Source organism: Ylistrum balloti, unplaced genomic scaffold, assembly GCF_031769215.1.
Source record: "Ylistrum balloti isolate Yb309-2 unplaced genomic scaffold, AGI_CSIRO_Ybal_v1 Utg370452, whole genome shotgun sequence".
Taxonomy (NCBI): Eukaryota; Metazoa; Mollusca; class Bivalvia; order Pectinida; family Pectinidae; genus Ylistrum; species Ylistrum balloti.
The window spans coordinates 462363-482566 of record NW_026782300.1 but is presented as its reverse complement, the minus strand read 5'-3'; the positions used below and the strand labels follow the sequence as shown (position 1 = coordinate 482566).

Below are 20204 nucleotides of genomic sequence, written 5' to 3'. Positions count from 1 at the left end.
TGCAGAATCAAACACTATTAAAGCGGAGTTATTTCCTCTTGTCATTATTATTCCTATGTTATCCGTTATCTACTCCCTTTTAAGACCAACCGGTGGCTAGTATTGTATAGTCTAAAATTATCCCACAAATGACTATGTAGGGTGGGTCAACTTTGTAATATCACCCAAAAGTCAATGAATATTGACTGATTAGCCTCAAAGACCACATCAATTTTTATTGAAGCATTGTCAGTTTGACATATCAAAACTTAAAGTCCATATCTTATCTAGTTCTTGCTGATAAACTCTGTTGAAGCTTTAATAGTAGATTGATGATGTGATAATCGTTTAGAGCACGTCTTGTCAATATGGTCGTTTTATCATTCGAGTATCAACGAACTTCTTGAACGTTTATCAATCTGGTTAAAGCAAACTACACTTTAAGCAGACATGGACATGTTTTAGCTATGCTAATAAAGCTTTGTTTGTCGATACCTCTGAACCAACAATTTACATGTAGATAATATATTAAAGGCTGTACTTACATTGGCTATATCGATACATCCTTCGGGTGACCTTGAGTCGGATGACCTTGGATTGGCTGGAGAGGCAGAAGAGGCGGACTTGACTGGGTGTAAAGGTGGCTTTGTCGACAAGTTCTTCTGGGCTTGTACCTGTCAAGTATAGAAGTGTAACGCATATACTCATACGTTAATCCATATGCTGTATAGCGAGGGTGTCATCAATTGCGTGGACTCTATATCAGAGACACCTTGTCATTGGCTGAAGGTTATCTATCACAGACCATTGTCTGTAGTATTTGGGTATGGGAGTTCACAAGATTATTTCTACCCTTGTGGTAAACCATAATGATAAGATATTGCATAAGTAGTGTGTGTATATGCATGTTTAATGTCTCGTTGGAAGCCTAATTTATGGCCATTGAGAATGTACGGCTATATTTTATGCTAATTTCACATATTTATGTTTACCCCTTCGGAGACATAATAGACCCCCATCCTGAACCAGAACGGTTTACTACTGAAGAAACAATGAAACAATCACTATGAGGTCATTTAATGGTGACTAATAAAATAAAAATAGTCCAAAATCCTGGATTAAAAAATTGAAGCGACACAAATGTATCTGTACATATATGTACATATATGTCGTATTATGGGACCTGACACGTGGAAAATTCCATAAAAAAACATGTTGTTGATGAAATGCCATAAAAAGTGATTGAATAATGAGATGTTCTCTTTTCCTGCTTTAAATATTATAATTAAGATAAAAAATGTGTAATCCAGTATGATATTAACATGATTAAATTGATATTTTCTATAAAAGACGGGTCCTCAAAGTGAACAAATATTTTATCTGATCTTTTTAAAAGTAACTTATTCAAAATGATATCTATTGACAGTTTTACCTGTCTAATTTTATGTCTATCATATCATCTTCGAATCGTTAAAACAACCTTTTATCTATGCATGGAATCGCTAAAACAAACTTTTTATTTTAGTATGCCTACAAACAGTCCTAATGAAATGGGCCCTGCCATGTTTTAGGTGTGAGTTTAATATAATACAAGAATAGAAAAACAAAAACCGAAAGTACCAACAAGTGATCAAAATTATACTTAAAACTGAAAATCAATTAAATAGGCCAAAATATGAACAAACGAAAGATTTCCATGGAGACTCCGGGAAAATTAAAGGGAGAATAGGACCATGTGTTCTGGAAGAGGAAGCAACTTCTACCATGGCCCTGCCATGTTTTAGGTATGAGTTTAATATAATACAAGAATAGAAAAACAAAAACCGAAAGTACCAACAAGTGATCAAAATTATACTTAAAACTGAAAATCAATTAGATAGGCCAAAATATGAACAAACGAAAGATTTCCATGGAGACTCCGGAAAAATTAAAGGGAGAATAGGACCATGTGTTCTGGAAGAGGAAGCAACTTCTACCACATCGACTACACCCACCATGTAATTTTTGGTCATTCCAAGTAAGTGATGCCACGCTCTCAAATTAGGACAAGGTATTCAACAACAGAATGAAGAAACAGATGAATGAGCGTCAAAAACACCCAGTTTCATATCAGCATTAATAGTGATTCCGATGTCATTTGTTCGTAGAGATCGTAAGATATGACATTATTTGATATTCTTTAACTATTTATAAATGTGATATATTAAGATATATCTGAGAGAGTTTTTTTTCATTTTGAAGAAAACATGTCCTCTCAAACGGACTAGGTTCGGACATATATCATAACAGTAAACCCATGAAACCTGTCTGTAGTCTGTAGGAAATATATCCGAAAACAACAGCTGTTTTGAGACAAAAATATGTTGCATCAGACTATAAGCAACACTGAGGAGTCCTAGGATGAAACAGCTGTATGATGCAGGTTAATTCATTATTTGACTATAATTCAAAATTGCGTTAAAAGGTGTTATTCGCTCGCATGTCTTTTTAAAAGCATTAATTTACCTTTTTTCGTGCTTTAGTTTTTATTTCCTGTACTTTTTCGTTTCTATATGTCCCGTCTACTATGTGAAGTCGGGCATGTTTGATCCTCATAAGAATTCATGTTGCTTTCCTTTAAACTTCACTTGGAGGATAAGCAATGTTTATTTCTTTTTACCCTTTTTTCTTCATATCTTCACAAAGTGTCTACTTAAATAACACAAGTACTGATGACTAGGATATGAGCAGAAATATGTCGGTACTATGGAAACTCTGAACTGATTTTTATACAATAAAATAATGTTTTGATTTACATAGATGTTATAAGAGCTTATCGGTCTCAAAATGAGCTTTCAAACGCGTCCATTTATGACACTCTATCAATATTTTCATATATCATTCTCAATTGCGGTTTTATTAAGTTCTTCTATAGAGAAAAGACACTACATCTGTGGTCTATCGGATATCATAAACACTACTGCAGTTCATGTCTGGAATAATTGATCGATTACCAAAATTACAAAACTTCCATATTCAAAACCAACATGTTTATTTAAATGTTTGTCACTCATACGCTACATACTCTTGTTATTATGTTTAAGATGACACATACATAGAAATGTTTCCAAAGGTCTTAAAGCGGCAACTTTGATACCACGTACCGGAAGTTTAGTCATAAATAATCAGTTAATAAAATGTTACAAATGGCGGTGCCTCGCTTTGGTGTAAGGATCAATATGGTGTTTTTCACAATAAACGTTTAATGTATTCACAGAATATTTGTGTTCGATAGAATGACAAGTACCTACATCGAGTATGTACTTTGTTTGTGTATCCATCAATTAGTATCATTATCATTGTTCCAAATCAGGAAAGGCATGGGTACATTCAACGATACTTTGTATCGCTGTATTGCGTATTTTTGATACTAATGCAATATAAAATTCTTTGTAATGATATTGTATCTTTCATATTCATCCCGATTAGCTTGATATTTTATTATGTATTTCAATATATGTCTTTTCCTCCCAGGGTTAATAAAGTACCCAACATAACACCTCCGCAAACCGCTGTACGAAACTCTAGTAATAATAATAATGAAAAATAAGCAACGTGAGTTCAGAATTTATAAATCCGGCGAATGTTCGACAGGATGATTCGTCGTTGAAATTACTAATCAATCAAAGTCATGAATACTTTACGTGTAACTAGTGAATACAAAGGTGTTGCAATCTTGTCAATAATGATATTAATGAAAAATATGATGCAATTTATTTTTTCATGATATCAGTGTGAAGAGTATTACTAATTCATAAATGTCCTCTGTCACCTTCCATAGTCTCTGTGTAGATTGTCTACAGATGGCAACACGACAGTAGCTTGTTTAATAAAAAAAAAAATAAAAACTGTGACAGGAAGAATCGGATATGATTTGACTGTCTGGAAAGGTACAATCATGCCACACATATTAGCTTTTGAAATATCTAAAATAAAAAACTTTTCTCCTTTAGAAAACCAAACTGACCTGTCTGTACTCCTGTATTGCCCTGAGCTAACAAGACTGACCTATCTGCACTGCTGTGTTACCACGAGATAACCAGACTGACCTGTCTTTATCCCTGTGTTACCAGGAGATAACCAGACTGACTTATCTGTACGCCTGTCTTACCATGAGTTAACCAGACTGACTTGTCTGTACTCCTGTCTTACCCTGAGCTAACCAAACTAACATGTCTGTACTCCTGTCTTACCACGAGATAACCACCAAACTAACATGTCTGTACTCCTGTCTTACCACGAGATAACCAGACTGACCTGTCTGTATTCCTGTGTGACACTGAACCAACTAGACTGACCTGTCTGTACTCCTGCGTGACACTGAGCCAACTAGACTGAACTGTCTGTACTCCTGTGTTACCACGAGATAATAAGACTGACATGTCTGTACTCCTGTGTTACCATGAGATAACCAGAATGACCTGTCTGTATTCCTGTGTTACCACAAGATAACCAGACTGACTTGTCTGTATTCTTGTAAGACATTGAGCCAACTAGACTACAGAACTGTCTGTACTACTGTGTTGCCACGAGATAATAAGACTGACCTGTCTGTACTCCTGTGTTACCATGAGATAACCAGAATGACCTGTCTGTATTCCTGTGTTACCACGAGATAACCATACCGACTTGTCTGTACTCCTGTCTTACCCTGAGCTAAGCAGACTAGCCTGTCTATACTCCAGTGTTACCACGAGATAACCAGACTGACTTGTCTGTATTCTTGTGAGACACTGAGCCAACTAGACTGACCTGTCTGTACTCCTGTGTTACCCTGAGGTAACCAGACTGACCTGTCTGTACTCCTGTATTACCACGAGATAACCAAACTGACTTGTCTTAATCCTGTGAGACACTGAGCCAACTAGACTGACCTGTTTGTACTCCCGTGTTACCCTGAGGTAACCAGAATGACCTGTCTGTACCCTGAGCTACCAAGACTGACCTGCCTTACTCTTGTGTTACCACGAGATAACCAGAATGACCTATCTGTACTCCTGTGTGACACTGAGCTAACCAGACTAGCCTGTCTGTACTCCTGTGTTACCACGAGATAAGTAGACTGACAAATCTATACTCCTTTAAAAGATTCCAGTATATCGCAGGAAAATTCGTGCTGATTTACAGCAATTCCAATCATTAAATGAAGTCTATTAATCACCTGTAAACTAAGGAGGTATACAGAAAGAATCTGGATTATATCGCCTTGGTCCTAACAAAGGACATTTCAGAAATTTAATATCTCCTCTCCACAAGGGAAAAGTAAATACCAGCTTTTCCCGAGATACGCCATGTTCCCAGTGTGTGATATATTGTTTGATTAATAAGCCATCATGGTGATATTTAATATATCTTTGTGTGTTCATTACTTCAATTGTACGGAGTCAATCTTATTTAGATATAACAGCATTCCTTTATCAGAATTACATTGCTAAACCTTTGTCATTGTCATAGCAGCTTCCTGTGATTTTCCTATATCACATGAAATTCAGACATTGAAAATGACATCTTTTGTGTACATCATGTACTGACAATTGAAAACTCAATGAACAAAATTCATTCAGCTTAAATTGATTGTTATCATATTAACGTAATGAATTAACCATTGAATTTTCTGTCATTTCTAAAGGAATGGGGTCTTCATAAGAAAAAGTGACATAAGAGAAACTATTAAAACAGCAAAAAGGAGACTGTCATATGATGCATCTATTTCCAATACAGTATAAAATGTTACAACAGTATGACATACAGTCAGATCAAAGTTATAGGCTTTATGCATCTACATACATGACGCCTGTATATTGATAATAATTGATATTTAATACAGTTAAAGAAATATCTCAAACGAAACAATCCAGAATTTTTTAATCGATTCGACATATTTCATATTCATGATGGAAGATTTTCAACAAAACCGTGCCGCCTCTTTCCAAGTTGAAGATATGCCTGAGAAAAATCTACGTTTAAGATCTACGTTTAAAATTTAATGATCTGCAAAAAGTCAGTGGAGAAAAATAAACCGTACACATAAAAAGTGAGACAGAATTGCTTCGTTGTGGCTAAATCTCTATGACGACTACTTATGTGTCATTAAAATTACATATCCCCTCTATGGATTTTTGTATATTTTTAAATCAAAGAAAATCAATCGGCTAATTTTCATAATATTTCTACTTAATGCCAGTTTGAATGTGAAAAAAACGTCCTTTTAAATCCGTTTGATGTCATAATAAATCTTTTAAAATCTATGATAATCCTTGAAATACCAATATTGGCATAGGTAACAACAGAAGAAAACTTCTTCATACCTACCAGGACTTGAGCCCTAAATTTGAGGCAGAAAAAAGTCTAAATCGATAGAAAGAAATGTCAATAGAGGATGTTTTCTTCCAGTTGTTCATTGGAAACTGTTTTTTCATGCTTAATAATATCTGCACATTGCGCCAAATGTTGTCAAACAAATACGTTTCACAAGAACTCAAAACAATGATTTGTTAATATCAAACAATGGTAATTTCCTGGAGTTTTAAATATGGAACTAGGTAAAATTTTGTAAAAATCGAAATACTAATACATATGTATGTAGATAAACATGTAAACAGAATAATCATTTCTCAAGCTCTAAGAAACTGGGGCAAAATATAAACAAAGGGAAGTTTTACACGGAAACTCATGTTATAACTTTACAATTTATTTACCTAGAAACAGAAATCAATAGAGACAGACGTCAGTATCTAACCAGCGATAAGACTTGACTGTGTTGTAACATAACGAACAAAAATGGAAGGTTTCGTAATAAAGACGATGTTATGCATGATTATGTCTTGGTTTCAAGACAAGACAAACATTTAAATTAAATATTAAAATAAAGTTATTTCTAACACAACTTAATCAATGTTTAGCTTTTTATATGCTTTAAAACTTAAATTTGAAACTAAAGCTTAAGACAGAAAATATGACATCCGATATCATAGAGAAATATTGAATACATTAAGTATGATATTTAAACGTATTAATGTTGTCACGATTTAGTCAGATAAAGAAACTTTGCGGTTTTTGTTAATGTTGTTTGTTTCTGTATAAGCTTTGAATTCTTATCAACCAGTAAGGAAGTGACGCTTTAAGATCCGCCATCGAAATATACATTTAACTTCACCTTAGTGAACTTATGGAAATGAAATTCATCTGTGATAAATCTATAACGAAAAGTTCTGACAGACATTTCTCAGTGTATTCAGAACCCAGCTGATCGTCAGCTATATCAACACTTGTAATTAATTGCCATTTGTTGGCACAACAGTTAAATGTAATGGTCAGTTCGAGGTACTGGACACTCTCAAAGACCACTCATGACACGCTTTTGGTCAGCAATGCTGCTACTTATCAATGCTTAAACATGACACAAACACTGTCACCTTAATGTGTGTTGATCTAAAAACTACTCGAACACGTTGACAGTGACACGTTAAAACCACGATTACTTGACACATGGTTGTCCAAAGACACCAATGAAATTAAAGCATTTCTAAAGGTTGTCCGAATATAACAAATGTATATTTCAACAGCAATGAAAATATTTATTATGATTGAGCATATATATATAATACTGATATTTTCACAAGGCTGATTGATTAAGTATGCACAATTTAAAAGCGTACCATAAACAATGTATAGATGTCCACTGATTGTTTTTATTTTTAATTAGTTGAGCAGAATATATTAGCTTCTCTTAGAAGCATTTATTTCAAAATGTAAATAATCATGGAATCGAATTTCTTTTGAAATAGATTTTTACTCTATAGTATAAGGATGGATGAAGCTAAAATAAGTAAATTTGAAAACTTTCATAAACTGCACCACTTGTTTTGTTAATGTCTGTATGGCAGTAATATCACTTTATCTCATGTTATGTTTTATCTCTCCTAATTTTTCAGGATGACCTTAATCTGTAAAGTTTATAGCTGAAAAAACAAGCTTGTTCATTTCTTGATTCGACATAAGGGATCGTTAGGGAGGCCGTGTTTTGCGTTGCTCATTGATAGATTACCTATGACTTTGTCTATGACAAACGCTATAAATCAGCGACAATGTAAATAAATTAGAATGGGAAAAAAATAAACAAAAGACTAGGTTATAGGCAGTTAAGAAATTACTTCGAATAAAGACCATTAATCGGTTACATCTATCTGCCTAGATATAAAAACAAACAACTACATCCGCTAGCAAGAAAATGATTGATTTTCCCATGTCATCTAATCAGATATACACTGCTATCTTTTTAAGTGTTGTTGATTATGCTAATCTCGACATCTCAGCACGACCTTAACTTGTCCTTCATGACATCAATGTGTGTGTTTGTTTTTACGTTTCAAACTTTGTCAAAGATTTGAACCACAACAAAGATACTGAGTAGATAAGTAATGCGTGTTGTGAGTGCTCCCCAACGGGTAGTGATTATGTTATTAACATATGGGTCAAACGAGGCACAGAGTGTCAACAAGTCTCGACGGGGTTTAGACACCTCTTTGACAAATTGTTTCTATTTCCTAAACGTATCACAAGATGTTTTCCACGAGTTATAAATCTACATTAGCTACTGATTTGAAAAATAAAAGAAATCAAAATAATTCCTGTGATTGTTGCTGAATACTGACGAAGCAGGACTGTGAATTTTAACCATTGTACCAGGCAGAACATTAAATTTTTTGTTTAAAAATGTTTCAATAAAAATGTCCTTTGGAGACTCATGACAGTGAAAAAATAGAGCGAATTATTATTTGAAATGAAATATACCGATAAGATGATACTGCTGTCAGAACAGTTTCTATTCATTAAACATAGTAAAAATCCAAAACAGGTTGGAAAAACCGACCAATACAAGTATACAACTCCGATAGATATGACTTTAAAATATCCTTATGTACACATCATACAAGAAGGGTCGTTTAACAAGAACCTTAAATATTGTCAGTTGTAAAACGAGGACATTGAACATTGACAATCGTGTATTTGGTGCCAGTCCTGTAATGGTAGTGTTTAGTAATACATATATATATATATCAATCTTCGGTGTACAGTCGTTAACAAGATATCAATAATTGTAATTGTAGACAACATTTCTAGCTTAAAGATTTCAAAACTAATGTTCGACAATGTTTTCTTTTTAACACTGAAAAATTATGACGAAAGGAAAACGGTGGCACTATAAGAAATATTAAGCACTCTTAAACCAATTCAACCATTGTAAAAAGTCAAAGAAAGTGAATAAGGAATGCTTTATATCACTATTTCGTCCGTTCAGATATGCAATATGAGATTGCCATAACAGATAATTTATTTTAAAGAAGTTTGTCGTCTTTTTTGGCACCAGATTAAAATCAAGCATGACAGCCCTCAAGGCACACTGATACCAACCGTAAAATGCTCGGTAAAATGCTAAATCAAATAACATGTCAATGTAGAAAATGAATCAAATAAAAAAGTTAAACAGATACTGCACAATTGACTTCTATTTCCAATTAAGCCACGTCAGCATTATTAATGTGAACATAAATGAATGAAAGCTCATGTTAAAGGAGTTCATAGAATTCCGTATATAAAGAGTTTTAACACGTTTCTAGACGAAAAAGACAAACTTTTGAAATAACCACATAGATTAAAAACATCCAATGGAAAAAGTACATTTAAATAATAATAAATTTGAATGTGACATTCAGCCGATCAAACTGAATTCGGTTTTTTTTTTATAATTTACTCGCACGAGTTGCGTCCCTTACTATACTGATTCTATTTAATTCACATGTATGCTTTTAAGTGTTAACTGTTACAAGGAATTTTAATAGAAAACATTCACACGGTAAGCAACGGAACCTAATCTGTTTAAAACTCACAGATTTTCAAGAACCTAAAACGTCTAAAACTACATTTAAAGAGCAGCAATAATAGAAATCGAGACAAGTATCGTAATTAAGTAAGTATATTGCTAATACCAGACTTGGTAATCGATCTTCAATTGCATCAATATCTGATAATGGGTCATTTACATCATATAAAAGAATGATAATAATAAAATTAAAAACAAACAAACAATCAAAAGTTAAATGTTATCATGCTGATTGCAACTATTCAACGTATCAAAGATTATATTAATGAAACATTCATAACACGTATCATTATGTGCACTTACCTTGGATGGCTCTTCTAAGTACTGGCCATAAGTCTGAATAAAGCGATCTCTACTCTCCGATATAAGGAGGCTGAAATCCTCGTCGGGCAGAGTCCTCCACTTATCCCATATCTGTCCACTTACTCTCTGGGACAGCTCGTTCTCGTCAAATGCCTACATAGACAAAGTGATAGATCAATGATTCAGTCACTGTGACACCAATCTATAATTCAATACGTAACAGTTTTTTCCCCAGCACTATACAGTTAACAAGGATAGGCGGTCATGCTTGGCTTGATACTGTTAGTCGGTATGATAATGTCATATCGAACGTTGGTTAAGTAGTGATACCTGACTAAATACACGTCTATTCTTTTTCACATCCCACTTTGATGTGAACAGATCAACCATATAATTAACAAGGATCAGTGTGATGCACTTTACATAAAACATGAGAATCTAGTTCAGAACTGTGTCGATTTTTGTAATGCCATACCCCATTATTGTTTAAATAGGCATTGTTAATTACATTTAAAAGTTTACTACTGAATAGATTGGTATTAGTGACGAGTGAAGATAATAATGAAATTGCTTATGAAAGCATTTCTATACAATCTACTTGATGAAATACAAAACTTTGCAAATACATGAAATTGTGTCAATGGCATTCGGGAAGTTGACTAACGACTGAAGGTAAAGTACTTATTCAAAACAAATGTAAAAAAAAACAAAATGGAACATACGCTTTCCAAATGTTTGTTTTGACGGAATCTTTTTTCATCCAGAGACGCACTTTTCCTGAAGGATCGTTTGATCTCAGAATCAGAGAGGTTTTCGATCGTACTATCACTGTCCTCCTCATTGCTGAATCCCCCACTGACCGTGCAAACCTGAACCCTGCCCGGGAGGTCGTCGTCCTTGGCTTGAGGACGGAGGCAGTTTGTGAGGACGTTACTATTACTACTAACTCGTCCCTTCTCTGATCTACTCGACTTGTTTGGAGCACTGCTAGGAACTTTCTTCCTTTTCGAACTCATGTTGGCAGAACCTTTTCTAGGAGACGGTGCTGACGATAGACGGTGCTTGTCTTCTACACCATCAGCTTGTTGCAGACGACCAGAATCCCGCACGTGCTGTAACTGTTCTATGGTCCTCAAGTGATCACCAAGTAAAATAGATATATCGTCACGGGTGATTTGAGATCCCTTTTGTACCAGTTTTCGAGCGAGTTGTTTTTCGGATGTTTGGAGTATCTTAAAATGACAAGACTTGCAATTAGACATTGAAGTATACATACCACTTTATATTAAAACGTATTGGCAGCAAACAGAAGGATTGACAAACCCCGCAAGCAAAAACATCTGTAATACCCAAGGATCAATTCATTATCTAATTAGGTTATGAAGCATGACTTCTATTATATTATGAAAATGATAATAATGATTTGTTTCTATAGTACACCTTTCATTACCCACTGTCCCCTAGGAATCTCGTTAATATTTGCAGAAACCTTATATGTATAGTTTTCTTTTTTTACGAATGGTTATCAGCAGAATTATTCATAGAACGTACAATAATTATTAGGAGTGGGAGCAAGAGTAACATTAGAGTGCATTTATCTATAGGAAAGAATAGGAACAATGCTATGCCTCACTTCGTTTTAAGATTATCAACGTGTGAGATAACAATGTCCTTGTTTACATAATCATACACATACGTATTGAGTATTTTTCAAGGTGTTGACATTACGAAACTATTATTGTCATAAGGAAATAGACTCCGAGAAACCACACTACGAAAAAAAATGAATGTAGTCGGGAGGAAAATGGCGAAATTTAATCTGATGCCATAGGTCATTTCAACAAACAAATCACAAAGAGATTTATTCAATCGATATTATTTAAGTGTTAAATACTCGGATTCAAACCACCACCAAGATACAAATATTCCATATTATTACGTTACTAAATTTTTCACTTTAATGTGTTACTACAACATTCTCCTGTAGCGGCCATTTTGATTATTTGAGTTTTGTCTCACCTCTTCGTCAGACGGCTTCAGTTGTATCTCTACCGTCCACGGGCGGTTACCACTCGCATCCGAATCGGAAAACAATGACTGCGTATTGGCCTGAAATCGGTATTATAATATTCCTGATACAATGAAAACCAGCTATCAAGTCACATTCATAAATAAAAGTTATTAAACATGCAGATGATTAAAAAGTACTTACCTTACTTGTGACACTGATTTATCTGAGTTTACATAAAACAACTAAATGTATGTGCTTTCTGATACAGTGATTCCATTTCAGTTAGCATGACGTTCGTATGTACGTCTATCTAGCTTATGTTTCATAGTGTTTAAATATCGGCCCGAGACTTAATCACGTATTAAATGCAGGTTAAGTTTAACTTAAAATTTTAACAATGGTCTTTGAATCAAAGCAATATAGATTTACAGTACTATTTGAGACTGAAACAGTATTAAGAATAAAGGCTTAAATAAAAAAGAACAAAAACGTTTAAGAAGTTAATAGTATCAGAAACTGCAAGCGTTTTTAAAATCTACAATGCGTTATATCAATTGCTATTAATTGAAATTCAAAAGTATATTATCCATTTAAGCATTTAATTAACTATAAAATGTATTTCGATAGTGCAGTTTTCTTTTATCTAAATACAATGAAGTTAAAAGACATATTTTCGTCATTGGATTATTATAGATTTAATCAAATAGATAATTATACCCAACTAATAGATAGGAAAATCGAATCAAATACACTTTTTTTCATTAGGCATAAATTATGCATTTATCTAAAAAAAAAAGTGATTAAAATTAACATTCATGATCATCTGTTTCACAAGAGACTTTGTGATAAAGCAATACCTGGATTTCTACGCGTGGGGTTATATCGTTAGATATACAGGTAAACACGAAATCGACAAGCTGATGACGCAGATTTCTCATGATAATCTCGTATTCGGCCTGACTCAGCTCTCCTTGTTCATGGCGATCTTGTAAGGCATCCAAAAACGCTTCAACGAGGTCATCCATTCTCTGTGTAATTGATAATCAAGTAAGTTGTTGATAGACAGTCACCGTAATTAAAACATTGAGAAATTAACAGTTTAAATTCATACCCGGTAATACATGATAAAATGAAATACGATATCAAAACAATCCCCTGTATAATATCATGCTAGAATCGTTCATCGCAGTTAAAGGAAAGTGTGATTATTTTACCTACAATTTATACGATAAACAAAAGTCTTTGATTATCATGTTTAATAACACTAACACTACACTATCAAATATAATTAATCAAATTCGTGATCAAATAAATCTGAAAATCTTAAAGAAATTGTAATAAAATACACCATTAACTCACCAAATAAGCCATGATTTGGACCCTTCAGACAAGTGCTACGTGACATACGTAGGTAATCATAATCAATAATATATAGGTATGAAACATTACCGCCTGTGAAATGATTGTTAACAAAAAATAGTGCACCAATTCCCTTCAACTACACCGGAACCCAAAGACAATTCACAGATCTATACGTAAATCACACTGTCTGCCCAGCTTCCTATGAGCATGCGCATGTATTAAAATTTCATTTAAAATCGATGATGGTTAATCTGCTTGGCAATGAAAACTGAATTAAACAATAGGTTGATGTTCAGGTAATACTTATTATGCGATATCTATAAATCTGTTTCATCTGACTTCTGATTGACGTGCTACAGCAATATATATATCTTTTTTAAATATAATTTTTATTCTAGATTGACAAATAATGCTGTCATAGGTACGTTGTATCGAATACGTTTATTACTTGTAGCAAAAATGTCGATATTCCATTTTGTACAGTTCACCATACTTGTAACATCTCGACAATAACCTAGACGTTTTGTATTGTTATAATTCTAGTCGTGCTGATATTGGAATGGTACAGCGAGCAGTACATCACTAACACGCATTATACCTGTCATAGATACGCGGGAAACACATCAGTACATAAGCGTATCTTTATACAACAATGGTCTGAAACAAACCACCAGGAAATGGTATTTGATATGCATGTTGAACAGCCGATATAGCCTTGAAAGTCTCGCTTGTACCTACACTAGAATTACCGATTGTTGGTGAAGTTAATGTCAGTTACAATGTGTGTGATATAACACGAATAAGATAGGGTGATCCTGTCAATATTTACATACTTTGTCGTTTGATGTATTTGTTACCATTTTAACATACAACACACACACATATATATATATTTACATTTTCTAATTACAGTTTGTAAATCAATAGATGTCTGTTTCAACTTCAACACATGAAATATCAATATCGATAAAAATCGCAAAAATACACCTTTTTATGCCTTTATAAAAAGAACCCATCATTATGATTATGATAAAAGAACATTTTATACAGTTTGGACAAAAAAGATAGTGTTAGGAAGCACTATTATCACTACTTACTTATTCTTATGCAAATATGTATTGTTTAAGTGTTGTTTGTTTGGATCAGTTGCACGACAAATTGTGACCATCTGTCTGGTAAGATATTTAACATTTCAGTTAGTAGTATATGGTTTTCTAATTATAATGTGTACATCATAATGTTAACGTTTGTTTTCCTTGTGTACTGTGTATAATGGACCACCAAAGTATTTTTATCATTGAGTAAGCTTTGGTAAAATTGAAGAGTTGGAAATGCGTATTTTTTAGTTACTTTGTAGCAACAAAAAATCTGTACAAATCTCACTTATCATTAACATGATGAGTATGGAAGTAAAAGTAAAGGTTATGTAGGTACCTGTAGTTTGCTCAAAAGTCTGATTGAATTTATAGCGTAGAATTTGTTGTTTGAAATTCTGTTTTTAATCAATAATACACCTATTGAACCATCCTTAAGCTACCATGTATGGAACTCTTACCCTTAGCATACATATTTTTCACTGTCGAGTATTTAAATACATAGTAACCCAACTGGTTGAGATTAGTATCCATATCTGTACACGTATTGGTGTATAGGTTTATAAGAACACGTAATGTTACAAAAGCAGGTATGCATTTTAATCAACTATTAAATATAGGTGTGAATTAGATTTTTTTTATTTATATATTTATACAATCCACTGTCTGGACAAGCAAATACTCTCGTATTGGCATGACGTCACAGTAGCTGATTTTTTATAACTGATATTAAAAAGTCTAGACAGATAGACAGATTGATGACGCTAAATTTGTATTGTACGTGATTAAACACATTTTTATCTATTTCTGCGGCAGTTGATAACACGACAATGCTAAATTACATCCGTAAAAGCTGCAATGCGACGTAAGTTATTTCTTAACCATCAATAATTAAGCACACCTGACTTTGGCTACACAGGTAAAACACTCAGAACCTAGCTGCATATTCTTTCAGAGTGACCGTCTCACGTTTGTTTAAGCTGCACACAGTGTGATCAAACAATCTTAACTGTATCCGTCATTATTATCGTTTTCGATATCACCTACACATCAGGTTGACGTTATTGTATTTGGTCATTCCTAGAATCGCTAGAAACTTGTATACCATGTTACCAGGCAACGTTATCTTATTGACGTCATATATACGAATCTTTTGGAATATTTCGGTTGTAAAGTGCAGCATAAAAATCATTCAGACTTTCACCGAGAAAAGGTTCGACCGGTTTTTTTTCTCCGATGTTTATTTAACTTCACCGATAAATGTCTTAATTGCTCAGATCGCTGATATATATTTGTTAAGGCATGTACATATTTGCTATTTACCTTTCTTCAGTGGAAGAAGTTAAATAATCTAATCTTAGATGAAAGAGAAGTATCTCCTTTTCGCGTACAAATATTTACAAAACATAAACTAAAATGGCTTACTTCCTTAAATGTTTTATTTACTTATGTTTATACCACGTTTTAATTTGAAGCTGATGTGTTCGAACTTCGGAGAGAACACAAGGGTAGGAACACGTGTCGGGCCTATAAAACTCATTAATAACAGCATTAAAGAGTAACTCCGACCACGGAGGACACGTACACCTTCATATCTATTGACAAAGTTAACATTTTAAGCCCTAAAGTAGTTGTATAGTAGAAGATAAGAAAATATATAGATATAGATATGTTTTAGGTATATTCTTCAGTGTTGGATGTGACGTATAATATTAAATATCTATAGAGACTTTGGTTGTTTTCGTGGTAAAAAACGAAAATTATATTCAACGAATAAAACTTCAGATAATCAATTAAGTTTGAAGATAGTGGCATCCGCTAAAGATTTTTAACCCTTAAAACATTGTTTTGTGTTAAAACCACGACAGAAATTATCCATGGATTATGTACTGTTCAATACACCAGTCCTCACCGCTAATACTATTCTATCACAACCAAGAAGTTTTAGTTTACGAAGATACTGTGTCATGCAGAGCTGTCAAACTGAGGTCTGATATATACATTTTTATGTCAGTTGACATATCAATCTACCTTATAAGGTACTGTATATCGTCCTTGATTATACAATACAGCCCATTAGTGTAAAGCGTGATACCAGCAATAGTCTAACGCTATATAATAACATACTCTGGATTTAAAGTACAGCACTTGAAAGTATTTCGTAATAAACTTTATATATATCAACTTGTTCTACCTGCTCTGAGTACTCGACAGGCGAATTTGTGTCTTGTTTGCTTTTATATGTACACATTTACAAATATTTTGGTACTAATCTTCAGATTAATATTAAATAAAGCGGTATCGTGAACATGGGTGGCATATTGTCCCATTGTTACGCTGGTTAAGTCTTGGTTAGGTTCCAATAACCAACTACATGATTGTTAAATAAGGGGAGGTAACCTGTCTTTAAAAGAAGGTGAATACTTCAATATATGTTGTTGGTGGTTGGAATATATAAATAACATTATAAAGAAATGTTAATTTTAAGAACCATTACCATACCATGTTTTAATGATTTTATGTGGGATGGACTGCATTTCTTAGAATTTCATAATTTATCTACATACATATTTTAAACATTGTTGAACATATTGAGAAATATTATTGCTGCTCTTTTCACCAAAACTCCAAATAACGTTTTAATGTGAAACTTCGTGTTTCTTTTTAGTTATTTTAGTTGAAACTTAACTCCGTTAATTATGGCGAACACCCCCACCTGTACGTATAACAATGATTTCAATGATTACATAGATATTTTTTTTAGTTTTGACCAATCAGAATAATGCTTATATTCACAGCAATGAAATTCACAGATACACATGTTTAGTGGCAAATTAATTGGTTCTGTAAGTGGATTTTTTCAGCAAATTTTACACGGTAATAAATAGACATTGACAGACGAAAAATGATGAAAAATGTAACGTCGTGATTATCCAACGTCAAATAATAAGCTATTGTTTCCCACCTTTCATTTCGGAGACAATCCCCCATCCCCCCCCCCCCCCCCCCAAAAAAAAAAAAAAAAAAAAACGAAAAAAAAGATCTATTGTCTCCCGTTAAATATATATTTCCAGAGTATTCTGTGGCCTGTCTTACTCATGCAATATGATATTAACAGGGAAATGATTGAAAAACCTCTACGTACTGTTAAGCAATATTTTATGTCTATATCTTATCATATTTTCATAAATACAATCAATATATTGAATCTTAAATTGTATGAAACGACATCAACGATGAATATCAGTAAAACAAATGCCTCGTAGTACTCACGTCAAAATACATGCAATGGAAAAGAGGCGTGGTGCATAAAAATAGATACCAAAACATGCATTCACACATAAAACTGAGAAAAGTAAATGGCAAAAGAAAATAGTACAGAAAAAAGGATGCATGCAATTAACGTTATTGGCTTATTCAAATTTTGATTTTTATATGATATTTCAATTTCACAGGATAAACTAGCCGATACAATCTAAAGTCATTACTCAACTTTTTTGTTTTTCCCCTTGAGATCTCTGTGATATTTTATCAGCCCAATCATCCAATCAAGAGTAATGTTTTTACATAAAAACACTGTATAGCGAACCCTTAATGACAATTTATAAATTATCCCAGAAATATATTCTCATAGAAGGATAGTTAGGAGTACGAGGTCGCTATAATCTTGTTTTGTTGATTTTTTAACATGCAAGGGCACACACACTACAGAGAAATATATATATAAGCATTCTACCACAAGGGTGATTTTCTACACGAGCCGGTGTAGCACTCACCCTTTGGAGGTGGGTTGGCAAGCTGTTAGATGGCTCATGATACCATTCCATGTTAGTGGGAGAACGCAAGTCAGCAATCGGCATTAGTATTATACTGGATATGGAGCGTTCGCTGGCTTTCTTGTGAAGATTTGCACCATAACGCTTGTAACTGTCACTTACTATTCTGTAGTAATCAAGCGTTTGACTTTGACTGGATCTTGGAGTCGGTGTCATTGAACCGGAAGAGGAATAGTTATCAAACGACTTCCGGTCCTCATTGGTGACCCATCCTTTTCTATTCCTGTCATCAGATTTTTTACTTGGCATTCCTGTTTCGTCCGGAATTGTCCAAATATCCGAATCACTATAATTTTCTGAATCTAAATCACTATCTATGTAACTTCCTGTTGTATTGCTGCTCCGCTTACCTACACTCCTACCACTTCTTAACCTAGAGGAACCCTTTCGTTTATGAGAATTTCTACTATGATTTTTTCTGTTATGGTTGCAATTTCCGTAAAAGCTATCGTTGTCGTCGTCATGATCATCATCATCATCGTCAGCATCATCGCTTTCATTGTCTTCAACTCTACTACTAGGAACATTTTCATCAAAGTCACCTTCTGTGCCTAAACTACGAGTTGCTCGTAAATACTGAACAAGTCTGTCCTCTGCAACAAAAGATTGGTCATTATCCTTTAAACTTTGTGGTTTTCGTCGACGATCACCCAGGCGACATGAATGCGGTCTAGATTTATGCGTGGAATCCTTTTCAGAGTAAACAGTCTCGTCAGAATCACTCGATTCTCCGGCGTCTTCTTGAATGTTTAAATCGCTGCCAGATCTTGAACAGTCCGTACTCTGTCCATGTGGTATTTCGTTTTCTACGATGCCGGAATCCCTTGAAATACAAGGTCGAAGTTTGCCTGGGACACTTGGGCGAAGGTGATCTGATGGTGGCCGTAATGATGGTACACTACCACGATCTTTAACTTTGCGAACACTATTAGCTATAACCACAGACCTGTTGCTGGAGCACACGGAACTAAATCCCGATCCCATCTCTCCCTTGTTTTAATGGGCAGGAAGGAAGTGGCACAGACTAGACTCCGACATGGCATTATCTACCTCTGATCTGTCTGAAAAACATATGATAAAAATATATTATTATAATTGAAAAAAATATTCTTAATTTCAGCATCCAAGGACAAAAGCCGAAATGAAAATCTATGCTACAACAGCCATTGAAAAGTAGAACCAAAAATAGAAGAATGACAATCTCCTGAAATACTTCACATACGTTGTGAATTGTTATGGTAAAAAAGTAATCCTGAAGGTCTATGATTGGTAAAAGTCTCCAGTGGGTTCACATACATAATATCTTTTGTTTTATCTTCAGTCCATTGTATTTCTTCAAACAATAATGAAGTCTGTGAACATTAACATAGTATTCATCGTAAATATATCCATAAATACCGTCACAATATACTTTGTCCAGTTTTATGTAAGATATAGGTTGAGTTATCTGTAGATTGAATCCTACCAAATGTAGTATCAAACTAGACCATGTTTTATCAGGCGTCTGGTGAAATACGAATGAAGGGAGAGAATCAGCGATAATATTCATCCAGATGATGATAAGAAGGAAAGTATTGTTCAAACTTAAGAGAAGCATTCAACTAAATTGTATTGAGTCTGATAAGACTTTGGCAGAAACTGGAATAACGCCAGATGTGTAACACATACAGTTCAAATATCGGTATTATTCTCTCAAG

The 20204-nt window shown here is 33.9% G+C and overlaps 1 protein-coding gene across 1 annotated transcript in view; it reads right to left on the bottom strand.

The window, feature by feature from the left end:
- The window catches only part of LOC132555108 (uncharacterized), a 32866-nt gene extending 13375 nt beyond the window's left edge, over positions 1 to 19491 (bottom strand). The window contains exons 1-6 of the mRNA XM_060219452.1: positions 18448 to 19491; positions 13073 to 13243; positions 12224 to 12313; positions 10927 to 11436; positions 10205 to 10357; positions 525 to 653 (exon numbers count right to left, since the gene is read on the bottom strand). Of these exons, the coding sequence (XP_060075435.1) occupies positions 525 to 653; positions 10205 to 10357; positions 10927 to 11436; positions 12224 to 12313; positions 13073 to 13243; positions 18448 to 19491 (2097 nt within the window). The remainder of the gene's footprint in view (positions 1 to 524; positions 654 to 10204; positions 10358 to 10926; positions 11437 to 12223; positions 12314 to 13072; positions 13244 to 18447) is intronic.
- Between the last annotated feature and the right edge of the window lie 713 nt (positions 19492 to 20204).